The sequence below is a fragment of the Centroberyx affinis genome, unplaced genomic scaffold, assembly GCF_046629955.1.
Source record: "Centroberyx affinis isolate AG114_WGS23_722 - 3 ecotype Tasmania unplaced genomic scaffold, CSIRO-AGI_Caff_v1 ptg003479l_1, whole genome shotgun sequence".
Lineage (NCBI taxonomy): Eukaryota > Metazoa > Chordata > Actinopteri > Beryciformes > Berycidae > Centroberyx > Centroberyx affinis.
The window spans coordinates 51898-65629 of NW_027281438.1; the positions used below are offsets into that span (position 1 = coordinate 51898).

At 40.0% G+C, this 13732-nt stretch overlaps 1 protein-coding gene across 2 annotated transcripts in view; it reads left to right on the forward strand.

The window, feature by feature from the left end:
* Positions 1-13732, forward strand: part of LOC139661226 (NACHT, LRR and PYD domains-containing protein 3-like) — a 91757-nt gene that overhangs the window by 35272 nt on the left and 42753 nt on the right. The window contains exon 21 of one of the 2 annotated variants that reach the window (XM_071539635.1): positions 12902-13075. In XM_071539635.1, the coding sequence (XP_071395736.1) occupies positions 12902-13075 (174 nt within the window). Of the gene's footprint in view, positions 1-89; positions 1580-12901; positions 13076-13732 lie in introns of those variants that run through there. The other variant, XM_071539637.1, reaches the window with a different exon arrangement.

Consider the following 13732-nt stretch of genomic DNA (forward strand, 5'->3'; position numbering starts at 1 on the left):
CAATCTGTTAATAAATCAACAGATAATAAACACAACAGGTGTATTAGATGAGAAGCTGCTGCTGTATTGAGTCTTGTTCTCTCCATCAGATGCCTGTGAACTCACACTGGACCCAAACACAGCACACAGAAGGCTCTTCCTGTCTGAAGACAACAGAAAGGTGACATGGGTGTCAGAGGAGCAGCCATATCCTGATCACCCAGAGAGATTTGAAGACTGGACTCAGCTGCTGTGTAGAAATGGTCTGACTGGTCGCTGTTACTGGGAGGTCGAGAGGGAAGGACATGTTGATATAGGAGTAACTTACAGAGGAATTAGGAGAGGAAGGGGTGAAGACTACTCGATTGGAAGGAATGAAAAGTCCTGGTGTCTTGACTGCTCTGATGTTAGTTACTCTGCCTGGCATAATAACAGATCAACAGACATACCTTCCCCCTCCTCCTCTGGCTCTAACAGAGTAGCAGTGTATCTGGACTGGCCTGCTGGCTCTCTGTCCTTCTACAGAGTTTCCTCTGACACACTGAGCCACATCCACACCTTCCACTCCACATTCACTGAACCACTCTACCCTGGGTTTGGGCTTTGGTCTGGGTTAGGTTCCTCAGTGTCTTTTGTCAGATAGAGGAGGGAGAGAGAAACACTCAGACTGCTGACCAAAGACAGCTGCTGAAAAGATAGTTCACTCTGGACAGGATCACACACACTCACACACACACACACCTACATCTTAATGTGAGAATAGTAATGTTTGTATTTTCATGTGATTATTTTACTGTAAACAAACATCCATCAGTCAGTGTAAACGGGGTGTATTCTGTGTGTTGGGAAACTGAACAGGGTTTTAACAACACACACGTACAAGAACATTAACTTTTTTTATTGTGAAAATGAAATTAATGAGAAATGAAACCAGACAGAATCAAGTTATGCTTGTTAATCTTATAGTCTGTTGATGATTGACAGGTTAAAATATCATCTATATACCTTTATCTATATATATCTGTATAATATTATCTTTGTTTTATTTGGTATTTTATTCTCATCTCATCATTCCAAGCTAAACTTTTATCTAGTTTTCTATAATTGTTTCTCAGAAATAAAGTTTTGCCTAAATGAACATTGTTTGGTCTTCAGCTTTTCCAACAAGCAGTTTCAAACAGGATTTTTTTTTTATATCAGATAATAATTACTATAAAATAAACTAATTTGTTGTTCTGTTGTTTTATAAGTTGGAGTCATTTCATCTCAAAATCATGGGAAATGGACTGTATGACATCATTGATTTACATTGTCAAATTGTCTCTCAAGTGTGATGTCATTTTTCAGCCCAAATAAGGGATTTTGGCCCCGCCCCCTTTCAGTCTAACATGTAAATGAATAGAGGAGTAAAATTATGTTAAAGCCTTTAACTGTCCAACACTAATATTGACTGTTTCTGCTTTCAGGTTCCTCTGTTCTGCTTTTCTTTATTAGTTGAGCTGATTCTGATGAAAACAATAAAAAATCTCTACAGACTGAGCTCAGCATTCAGCATTTCATCTGAACAACCTCCACACCATGTTAGCTAAATCGTTTTTAAAAAATTAAGTAAAGTGTTTAAGTATGTAATAATTTCATCTGATATCATTTCTACTGACATTATTTTACCCATTTTATCCAAATCCATTTCATTTCAGCCATAGGCGAAAACCAAAACTGGATCTGGAGAGAAACTCAATGAAACACTTGAGAGGAAAAGAGGCTGAACCAAGATGTCAGAGACTCAGATTCACAGGTTGATGTTTAGTATCTAGAAATATAAAAAAACAAACATATTTTGAATAGCCTATAGGTGCAAGAACATCTAATGCAGCCAACTCTGGTAATGCACTTGGACTTGTTTTATTTAACCTATATTCAACCAGTTTATTCACAATAATGTGAAAAATCATGTTTTTTTAATCGAGGATTAGAACTGATGAAGACAAACATAAAAGTCACAAACAACATACAAAAATGTAAGAAAGCAAAATACCCTACAATTAAAGTCACATTAAAGACAGAAAAACAGTCAGATTTTATGTCAAAGTTCTCCAACAGGCAGAAGACAAGATCCACCATTTCTATGAAACCACTTTTCAACTCTATTTTACTCTTTTTGAACTTTATTTACCTATCCTCACTCAAAATAAAGGTAAATTTGACTCCAGGTTTTATACATGTTTAATGATTTTCACAAGAATTTCATAGTAAAGCCGGTCACAAAAACAAAAAACTTTTCTTTAGATTATCTGGTCATTCTTTCCTCCGACAAGTAAAATATTCAAAGAAGAAGCGCCTATATCTGATCGACTAGTTGTTTAAAAAGTTCTCTCCATTCTCCCGGTGTTTTCACACAGAAATAGAACCGACTGTCTCTGGACTAGGCTACATCTTTAACAAGCCATGTTTTTCTGTGTCTGAGGCTGTGCTCTCTCTCTCTCCCTCAGGTTTATTTCCTTGTTGAAGCTGCTGACTTAGTTTCACTTTCCCGTATCATCGTTGCGCAGATTCTTTTCTCCATCAAAAGGTATTGTAAGCAGCAGTAGCCTACATGACAGTTTACAGTCTATTTTACTTTACTGACTATCCAGCAGATCCTTTATCCGATCGAGTCAAACATGTCAGTCAATTTTTACTAGTGTAGCGTCCGAGGTGTGTGGGCTTCCAAATATACTCTTATATATACAAAAACTCAGGAACTTGTACTCTTGGAGCATCAGGAAAACCGCCTCCATTTATTTCTCAACACAACAAAACACAACAGCTGAATCCAAGGGCCAATCCCAGTGTCCCCCCTAAGGACTGAGCCCTGAGCCCTCACAGACTTAATTGACGTCACCTGTGTGAGCAGCTGTAGTGCCTGAGTGTGAGAAGTCACGAGGCTCGAAATGGTACAGGAGGAATGGGACAGCGCTTTGTGGTATCACGTGTTTCCTTGACGACGTCAGACATTGATATCGCCCGTCAATTAATCAATTTGTAATTTACTCTTTGTTTGCGCTTTTGTCTAAACAGCATTATTAAGCTAAAATGAAAAAAAAAGATGAATAATGTTAAATAGGCCTAGGTATATGTTTTTCAACATTGCAAAGCTTATACTGTGCTAATGGATATAGAAAATACTCTACAATATGTCAAATATGTAAAAAAACAAAACAAAACAAAAAAGAAACAGTAGGAGGTACGTTGAAAGCAAAGGGTATACTTTTAATAAAGCTTAATGAGCACAAATAAGCACATAAGAAAGGCTATATTAGGCTACATGCTGCTTATATGAGCAGCATCTAACATCCTTCTTAACTTTCTTTTTTTTTCAAATGAGCTGTTTATTCTGTTTTAATGTTTAATGTTTTCTCTTTTAACTGTATCTTGCATGTAGTTTCACCTTTTCATTCGTGTTTCTCTCTAAGTTCTTGTTAATTGTTTTTTGTGTTTATTTTTTGTGTTTTTATTTTTTTTTTTTATTATGTTTTTTTCTTTTGTGTAGTGACTTTCAACAATCATCATAAAGCCACTGAGGGGCGAACGGGGTGAACTTGTTTGGACGCGTGTTTCAAACAATAAATCAATGTCCAGTGCACTGTATATCTTTGGATTTGTTCTATCCATTTATTCACAGTTCTGCATATATATGCTCATCTTGGCACAGAGAACAGCATTGTCCATGTTCAGACACAATAATCTTTCCATTCAGCAAATATCAGACTCAAGCGCTGACACGCTATGCTGCCATACCGACACGGTCGAAAAACTGTTTGCCTCCCCGTCTGCACACCTGCCTCTCATCACCTGGAGCTTAGCTATATGCACTTCCTGCTTCAATGCTCCACCCCGTGTTCAATATCAGAACTGCATGTGTAAATATATATACAGTCATATAATGTGTTAGATAAGGATAAAAATAAAACAACCAAAAAACTACATTATGGCTCCAACATTTTGTATTGGTTGTATTGGCTGATATTTTCCACATACATGAATATTAACGTCACAAACGCTATGAACTGTGGGTAATTCCCTCAGGCAAAGACTGCAGAAGTGCGGACTTACGGAAAGTGTGCATAAAGGACTCATAAAGTCCACCAGTGAGCCTCGCGCACTTACCGATTTCACAGCGGGACGTCCTGAAGCCTCGCGGACTTGTCGGGAACGCGCGTCAAAGTCCGTGAGTCTGTGAGTGCGGACATTGGGATTAGGCCCAAATGTCCGGACTTCACTGCTCTTTCAGACTTGCGGACTTTGTGGGCGCGTTCCCAGGAAGTCTGCGAGTGCTGAGGGCTCTAAATCCACTATTCATCCAGTCCACAAGGGGCCTCAAGCGGACTTTCTGCAGACTTCCAGAGAGTCAGCTTGGGGTGCAGACTTCAGCAGACTTTACTGAGTTAATTACCCACAATTCATTGCAATACGGACGTGATCAGACTTTACTGAGTTAATTACCCACAATTCATTGCAATACGGACGTGATGCCGAACAAAAAAACAAAAAGAACTTATTATGAATGTGTAAAACAGTGACTTTATTAAAACCTAACTTGAATCATGTAGGCCAAAAATAATATTCAGCCACATCATGACACAGAAATATGTAGAAGTATAGGCTGTAGAGGTACTCAAAATGCATTTTATTGTTGTAGTCTTTAATGGTAGCCTATAAAAGCTGTGCAGTGTAATGCCAAATAGCCAGGCTATGAAAAATGGCAGAAAAACCACAAAAGAAGGTCTTCCGATGTAAGAAATACCCAATTTATTTAGCCATAGTCCGGTCCTAACACGAAACACGAATGAAAAGGTGAAACTACAAGCAAGATACAGTTAAAAGAAAAAGCATTGCAACATTAAAACAGAATAAACAGCTCATTTGAAAAAAAAAGAAAGTTAAGTTTTCCTAAACGTTTAAGAAGGATGTTAGATGCTGCTAATATAAGCAGCATGTAGCCTAATATAGCCTTTCTTATCTGCTTATTTGTGCTCATTAAACTTTATTAAAAATAGCCTTTGGTTTCAACGTACCTCCTACTGTTTCTTTTTTGTTATCATATTTATTTATTTTTTACATATTTGACATATTGTTGAGTAGGAGTATTTATTGAGTATTTTCTATATCCATTAGCACAGTATAAACTTTGCAATGTTGAAAAACATATACCTAGGCCTTATTCATCTTCTTTTTTTTTCATTTTAGCTTAATAATGCTGTTTAGACAAAAGCGCAAACAAAGAGTAAATTACAAATGTATTAATTGACGTGCGATATCAATGTCTGACGTCATCAAGGCAACACGTGATACCACAAAGCGCTGTCCCATTCCTCCTGTACCATTTCGAGCCTCGTGACCTCTCACACTCAGGCACTACAGCTGCTCACACAGGTGACGTCAATTAAGTCTGTGAGGGCTCAGGGCTCAGTCCTTAGGGGGGGCATTAGCTGAATCCAAATGTCCGGACTTCACCGCACTTGCAGACTCGCGGACTTTGCGGGCGCGTTCCCGGGAAGTCTGCGAGTGCTGAGGGCTGTCTGAATCCACAATTCATCCAGTCCACAAGGGGCCTCAAGTGGACTTTCCGCAGACTTCCAGAGAGTCCGCTTGGGTACCCACAATTCATTGCAATACGGACGTGACGGTGTAGTTTTCCCAATTGCCGAACAGAAAAAAAGGACTTATGAATGTGTAAAACAATGACTTTATTAAAACGTTACTTGAATCATGTAGGCCAGAAATAATATTCAACCACATCATGACACGAGCGATCTCGACCACGATCGTGGCAGCGATCACTGTGTACATGATTGTAGTTGTCGGTACACTGTTGCTTTGAACGTTTCCACAGCAACGAGTGAAACAGCCTTGAGTCCTGTCTATCAGCGGCTTGTATAGCGTTGTAGTCTCGCGCCCTCGCAGACTTGACGTGGTACCATTGAACACGTCACGGTGCGTACGACTGAAGTCCGTGAGGGCTCAGTCCACAAGACCGGAGGGTGGACATTTGGATTCAGCGATTGGATCTTAATACATCCATGGATTGGATTCGGCCGGGCATTGAAAACGTCGCCTTCACTCTGACGTCACAAGCCTACGCCTACTCGCTCCAGGCATTACCAATCGAAGACTGTTCAATCCAGCGCCTACACTAGGTTCATTGCCCTCTGCTGGTTGTCTGGTGTCATTGCAGATTATGATATTGACATGTATTTGACAGGTACAGGCCGGCCATATGTAGAAAAAAAAAACTTTTCTTTAGATCCATTCTTTCCTCGGTCAAGCAAAATATTCAAAGAAAAAAAAAAAAAGCCCCTATCTGATAGTTCTTTAAAAAGTTCTCTCTTGCTTCTGGTATTTTCACACTGAAGCAGAACATGAGCATCTGTCTCTGCTAACATTTAACAAGACTTGTTTTTCTGAGGCTGAGCTCTCTCTCTCTCTCTCTCTCTCTCAATTACAAATTAAATTCAAAGGGGCTTTATTGGCAAAATAAAAAACAATATAAGTAGGTCTACAATAATTAAAGACAAACTAGAGTAAAGAAATGTGTAAACAGAGCTGTGTAACGTTGCAACATTGCGATATCTCTCTCTCTCTCTCTCTCTCTCTCTCTCTCTCTCTCTCTCTCTCCAGGTTTCCTTGTTGAAGCTGCTGATTTAGTTTCACTTTCACGTATCATCGTGGCGCAGATTACTTTCTCCACCTAAAGGTATTGTAACCAGCAGTTTACTGACAGTTCACAGTGTGTTTTACTTTACTGACTCTGTTATGTGACTGTTACCGCCTACCGTTAGCTTATTTAGACTAGAAAAAGAGGAAATCTACAGATCAGCCGTTAAAGGTTTGTCGGATGTTTCGCTTCAAAACAACTCAACGCTCTTCTAACGGTTTTCCAACATGTTAGTGTGTGTTCATGTTAAAATCTAAAGTCTAAAAGTAGAAGTAGTTAGTAGCCTAATTAGTTGTGTTGCTTTCTGCCTACAGGTTTGAGGGAAAAACCTTCAAGTTCAGTTCCTCTATTGACTCTCACTAACACGGCCAGTGATATCGGCCTACTAATAGGATGCTTTTCGACATTAACAAAAACACAAGTTAAAATAAGGTTTATCACACAAGTTCAACATTAAAGATGCTTCACCAACAATATTGTGGAAACTATATTTTCTATGACTTCCAGTTTTCAAGACCTGAGGAAGCAAGTTACAACCAACAACATGAAGCAATACCTACATACGTTAAAATATAGTAAATGTCACATAAAATAAAGTGCAAAGTAAAACAATGTAATCTAAATACAGTAAATTATATTGCAGCTGTCATTTTGTGTGAAGTCGGACAGATTTTAGATCTACACTCTCATTCTCACTCTCTCATTGAATTTTAAAGCGATATAAATTTCTCCTCCATCATTACATCTGTGTGCTGGTCTGCTGTTTAGTTCACTGTAGATGATGTGGTTAATGTCTCCATCTAGTGGACACACAGTAGAACTACATCACCTGTTCTGTGATTTCCCTGCCTCAGACTTGGATTCTGGCCTCAGGTTAGATCGGTTTGGTGTCAGACTGATGTTTCTAGACTTTGATAGTGAAGTTATGAAGTGACAGCAGCCTCAGATCAAATGAACACAGAAACCCAGAACTGATGAAGGAGAATAAGCAGCGTCTTCTCTGTCAGTGTTTCCTCTACAGATGAAGGCAGAAAGTCTCTGTGACTTGATCTGGATGTGAATTCACCAGGAAAACATCTTCCAAGGTAACATTACTGTTTAATGAATACACTAGCTGACATTGTATGTTATAACTGTATAGTTGACTTTTGCAAGTCAAGGTGCTAAAGTCTTTCAAATCACACCTGCTGCTTGCAGATGACGTTCATAGTGCCATAATATCCAACATTTGTTGCCTTTGTGGCCATAAAGAACATCGTTTTATTTGTGACTTTTAATGGAAGCCTGATAAACTCTAGTTAGGTTGTAATCTCAGTTCATTTGGTGAAATATGCAGGAAGTGTCAGAACTAGTGTGAAAGCTCAGATACATGTTGTGTTTCTGTTGATACACTGTGTACAAAACACTACAACCTCCACAAAACTGAGGTTCACTCCCTTTCACACTGAAACCTTTTGAACCTTTAAAGTCTCAGTCGTCCTCAAGGCTTAAAAATCCTTCTGTCTGTATAAACCTGCTCTGTTCATTTGTTGGAAAGAGCAGGTCTTCATAGTGTTTTGTACATTCATACATTCATCTCACAGCTTAATACACAATACTGGGTTCACAGTTTGATATTGTCCCAATATTTTGAGCAAAATCTGAATGAAGACAATTATGACTGAAAAAACAAAGTGACTACTAGGTGTCTGTAAAATTAAAGAGTACAATTTGAAATGCTGTAAGACCCTTTAAAGCCAGTTCAGAAAGTTCAGTGCATTGTATATTTGGCATTTTACAGTCAGGAATGATCACAACAGCAGAAGTGATATATCCTGTAATGGAAACCTTGTTGTAATGAATCAGTCCAGCTAACAGCATGTTGGGTGTGTTTGTGTAAAGGTGTTGGCTCTACTATGAGTCAGTCTGAGGAGAGAGAGGAGGGGCTCCCTCCCTCTAAAACCACTCTGTCTGGGGAACATGACAGCCAGACCAAAGCTAAGAGGTAAGATGAGGATCTCTAACTGTCCATGACTGTTCTCCATCTCAGAGCTCAGCAGTGAAATCATTACAGCATCATTATTCAGAGTAAAAGCTCTGTCCCCTGTTGTGTTGAAGCCCAGTCCAGCAGGAGAGACCAGACTCCCCTGAACCCAGCTGTGTGTCCATGAAGAGTGACTGCTCTATGGAGCACCCTATTCTTTTTAAAAGACAACATGTGCCTGAAAATATGTAAGTCATCATTATCTTAGTATGTTAGCATTACTAAGAAAGTAAATGTGTCTTCTTCATAAGGACACAGATACCTTCAATGTGTTCATAATGTTTCTATCAGGATCCAGCAGGAGAGACCAGACTCCCCTGAACCCAGCTGTGTGTCCACGAAGAGTGACTGGTCTATGGATCGACCTATTCTTTTTAAAAGACAACATTCATCTGAAACAAAGTAAGTCAACATAATGTTAACATATAATGTTAGCATTAACAAAGCATTTTAAAGAACAAATTGCCTCTGAAGAGGAGCAAGATATTAGCAATAATATGTAACTTTGCTGTTGTTTTTTAACCTTTTTCATGTAGGGAAAGTTTGGCAGCTACAATAGTAGCTGTTGAGGAAGGGGAGAACATCAGGTGGCGGCCACACTGATCCATTGTGTTATGACCAACGGACAGAAATCTATCTGTCAATAATTCTGTCCTTTTTCTGATGGATCAATGTGGCCGTCGCCTTAAACTGCGTTCACACATGGCGAAAAGTGGATCACGATAACACCATCATCTGAAGAAACCTTAATTTTAAAACATATTTATTTATGAGCTCCAACAGTTCACTTCATCTTGTCGCCTGTAGATTTTGAATGTATACTTCTATATATTATTTGTAATGCTGCCATTTCAGTAGAGCTGGGACTGACAGGCTGCCGTGTGGATGGAGGCTGGTGTGTAAAAATCAACCTGCTGAGGGAATATATTTACTGAATTTTCAGGCTCATAACCCACACTGTTTGTGTTGTTGGCCAGTTGCCTGGGATTTGCTTGGAACAAAATAGCTGATTGCATAAAGAATAGGGTATTAATGTAGACTAAAGCATTCACTCGAATTTGGTGTAGCCTAATAATAAATACATTGGTGAAAGAGAGTTAGCATTATTTTAATTATTTATTTTGACAATAAGGGTTGGGTCAAAAGGAAATGCCTCTAATGGTTTTGATGTTGTGGAGCGCAGAGTTTAGGTTCGACAGTCTGTCTGCTGTAGGATCTCACCTTCACCGCTCCTGCAAAGAGAGACTTGAAATCTCACAACTAGTGCCAGGTTGTCATGAATGAATAACGCATTTCTTGTACTACTTGAGTTGTGAGTATTTTTAGGAAAGCCTCGTGAAATGAACAAATGTCTTGAAGAATGACTTCAAGAGATACTTAGCACTACAACCTGTTTTGGGAAAGCCACTTCAGAGAAACATTTACAGTGGAGTTCACCTTGTGTTTCTGCCAGGATTCATCATGACAGAACACAACACCTTTAACAATCTGTGTGTGTGTGTGTGTGTGTGTGTGTGTGTGTGTTGATATCTGGAGACCTAATAGTTAATGTTTTCTCCATAGAGTTCACCATCAAAGGAAAGAGGTTCCCAGTGGTCAGTCTGCTCAGGAGCATCAAACAGACCTGGACTCCATATTTATGGTGTGTAAATGTACAACAACACATTTTACTTCAGCTACAAAGAAAATGCAAATCAACCATTCTGGTCATTATAGTGTCCATGCTGCACTCTTTAGACCAGTGGGCTTTCAAACCATGCAAGATGGATTTGATGTTGTGTTCCACGATTTTGTATTCTGTTCCAGCTTCTTGAGGAGAACATTGTCACATTTGTGAAGAACGAGCTGAAAAGGGTCCAGAGGGTTCTGAGTCCAGATTACCCAGAATGCTCAGAGAAGCAGAGGGAGGATGAGGAGGTGGTGGACGGTGAGGAGGAAGAGCAGAGGAGGAGCAGCAGAGAGGCTTTTCTGGAGATCACATTGCACTTCCTGAGGAGAATGAAGCAGGAGGAGCTGGCTGACTTTCTGCAGAGCAGTAAGAGGCTTTTAACAGGTTTAACATGATGGAAAGAGGAAATGGTGGAAAATGAAAGATGTTTATATTTCCAAACTCTGCTGTAAATATGCTGTACACATCTGCATCAGATCTATACAATTCTTCTGGGCTGCACACACAGTCAGAACATGTTTGTCCACTACTGATGAGCTGAATAGATATCATAGAGTGGGAAAATATATACATCCACACTGAAATCCACTCATTGATTTCATTTGTTGTTTGTTCATTCAGAAACTTTTGCTCCCATCTGCCAACATCAACTCAAATCTGATCTGAAGGAGAAGTTTCAGTGTGTGTTTGAGGGGATTGCTAAAGCAGGAAACCCAACACTTCTGAATCAGATCTACACAGAGCTTTACATCACAGAGGGAGAGAGTGGAGAGGTCAATGATGAACATGAGGTCAGACAGATTGAAGCAGCATCCAGGAAACCAGTGAGACCAGAAACAACAATCAAATGTGAAGATAGCTTTAAACCCTTACCTGGAAGAGATAAACCAATCAGAACAGTGATGACAATGGGAGTGGCTGGCATTGGGAAAACAGTCTTAACACAGAAGTTCACTCTGGACTGGGCTGAAGACAAAGCCAACCAGGATATACAGTTCATATTTCCGTTGACTTTCCGAGAGCTGAATCTGCTGAAAGAGGAAAAGTACAGCTTGGTGAAACTTCTTCATCACTTCTTTAATGACACCAAAGAATCAGGAATCTGCAGGTTTGATATGTTCCAGGTTGTGTTCATCCTTGACGGTCTGGATGAGTGTCGACTTCCTCTAGACTTCAAGAACAACAAGATCCTGACTGATGTTAAAGAGTCAACCTCAGTGGATGTGCTGCTGACAAACCTCATCAAGGGGAAACTGCTTCCCTCTGCTCGCCTCTGGATAACCACACGACCTGCAGCAGCCAATCAGATCCCTCCTGAGTGTGTTGACATGGTGACAGATGTGAGAGGCTTTACTGACCCACAGAAGGAGGAGTACTTCAGGAAGAGCTTCAGAGATGGGGAGCAGGCCAGCAGAATCATCTCCCACATCAAGACTTCACGAAGCCTCCACATCATGTGCCACATCCCACTCTTCTGCTGGATCACTGCTACAGTTCTGGACCATGTGTTGAAAACCAGGGAGGGAGGAGAGCTGCCCAAGACCCTGACTGAGATGTACATCCACTTCCTGGTGGTTCAGTCCAAACAGGGGAATGTCAAGTATCATGGGAGAGCTGAGACAGATCCACACTGGAATACAGAGAGCAGGAAGATGATTCTCTCTTTGGGAAAACTGGCTTTTGAGCAGCTGGAGAAAGGCAACCTGATCTTCTATGAAGCCGACCTGACAGAGTGTGGCATTGATATCAGAGCAGCCTCAGTGTACTCAGGAGTGTTCACACAGATCTTTAAAGAGGAGCGTGGGCTGTACCAGGACCAGGTGTTCTGCTTTGTCCATCTGAGCATTCAAGAGTTTCTGGCTGCTGTTTATGTCATCGTCTCATTCATCGACTCTGGTGTCATTCTGCTGTCAGAACCACAATCAACCTCCACAGCATCTAAACCAAGAGACAAATCTCAGGTAAATCACCTCTGCCAGAGTGCTGTGGACAAGGCCTTACAGAGTCCAAATGGACACCTGGACTTGTTCCTCCGCTTCCTCCTGGGTCTTTCACTGGAGACCAATCAGACTCTCCTACGAGGCCTGCTGACACAGACAGGAAGTAGCTCACAGACCAATCAGGAAACAGCCCAGTACATCAAGAAGAAGATCAGGGAGAATCCCTCTCCAGAGAGAAGCATCAATCTGTTCCACTGTCTGAATGAGCTGAATGACCGTTCTCTAGTGGAGGAGATCCAACAGTACCTGAGATCAGGAAGTCTCTCCACAGACGAACTCTCCCCTGCTCAGTGGTTGGCTCTGGTCTTCATCTTACTGTCATCAGAAGAAGAGCTGGACGTGTTTGACCTGAAGAAATACTCTGCTTCAGAGGAGGCTCTTCTGAGGCTGCTGCCAGTGGTCAAAGCCTCCAATAAATCTGTGTATGTGCAAAGAAAACTGAATAGATTCAATATATTAAACCTATTATTCATACAGAGGAGAAAAATAAATATTTTCAAAGTTATTGTTTGTCGTTATCACTAATTCTCCTTCAGGCTGAGTGGCTGTAAGCTGTCAGAGAGAAGCTGTGAAGCTCTGGCCTCAGTTCTCAGCTCCCAGTCCTCTAGTCTGAGAGAGCTGGACCTGAGTAACAACGAGCTGCAGGATTCAGGAGTGAAGCTGCTCTCTGCTGGACTGGAGAGTCCACACTGCAGACTGGAGACTCTCAGGTAAGATCAGTTTACAGTTTTTTTAATTGAATTGACACATTTCTCCAAACTAAGGTCTGTGCTCTCAAAACAGTCTCTCAGGTCAGGATTCCTCAATCTGTTCAACAGATTTAAATCCTGCTTTACATGTAGGTTAATGTCAGTAAATAGACACCTGACCTGTGGAGGATTTTCTCTGTTTACATTATTTTTAAACCAGTTGTGAGCCTCTGAATTACTTTCCATGAAGCAAGCAAGTTTATTTCTATAGCACATTTTTATACATTGAATGCAATTCAACGTGCTTTACAAAAGAAAGGAAAAAAGATAGCATAAGATAAGAAGGCATAAAAGAATTCATTCATTATGACAAACATTTAAAGGCAATTTAAAGTGCTTTACATTTAAATGTAAAGAAATACAGAATACACTACACCATTAAAATAAACTATTTAAAGTCAAAAAAAAAAATCAATAGGAGTCATTAGGAATCATTCTTTCAATTTAAAGTGCGTAACATTAAAGGTAATAAAAGATATGAAATGGAGGAAAATAAAATTAAAATAAAATACCAAAATAGCAGGGACTTAGCTATAGGCAACACAGAACATGTCAGTTTTTAGCCTAGATTTGAAAATGGTCAGATTAGGGGCATGTCTAATATTATCTGGGAGTTTA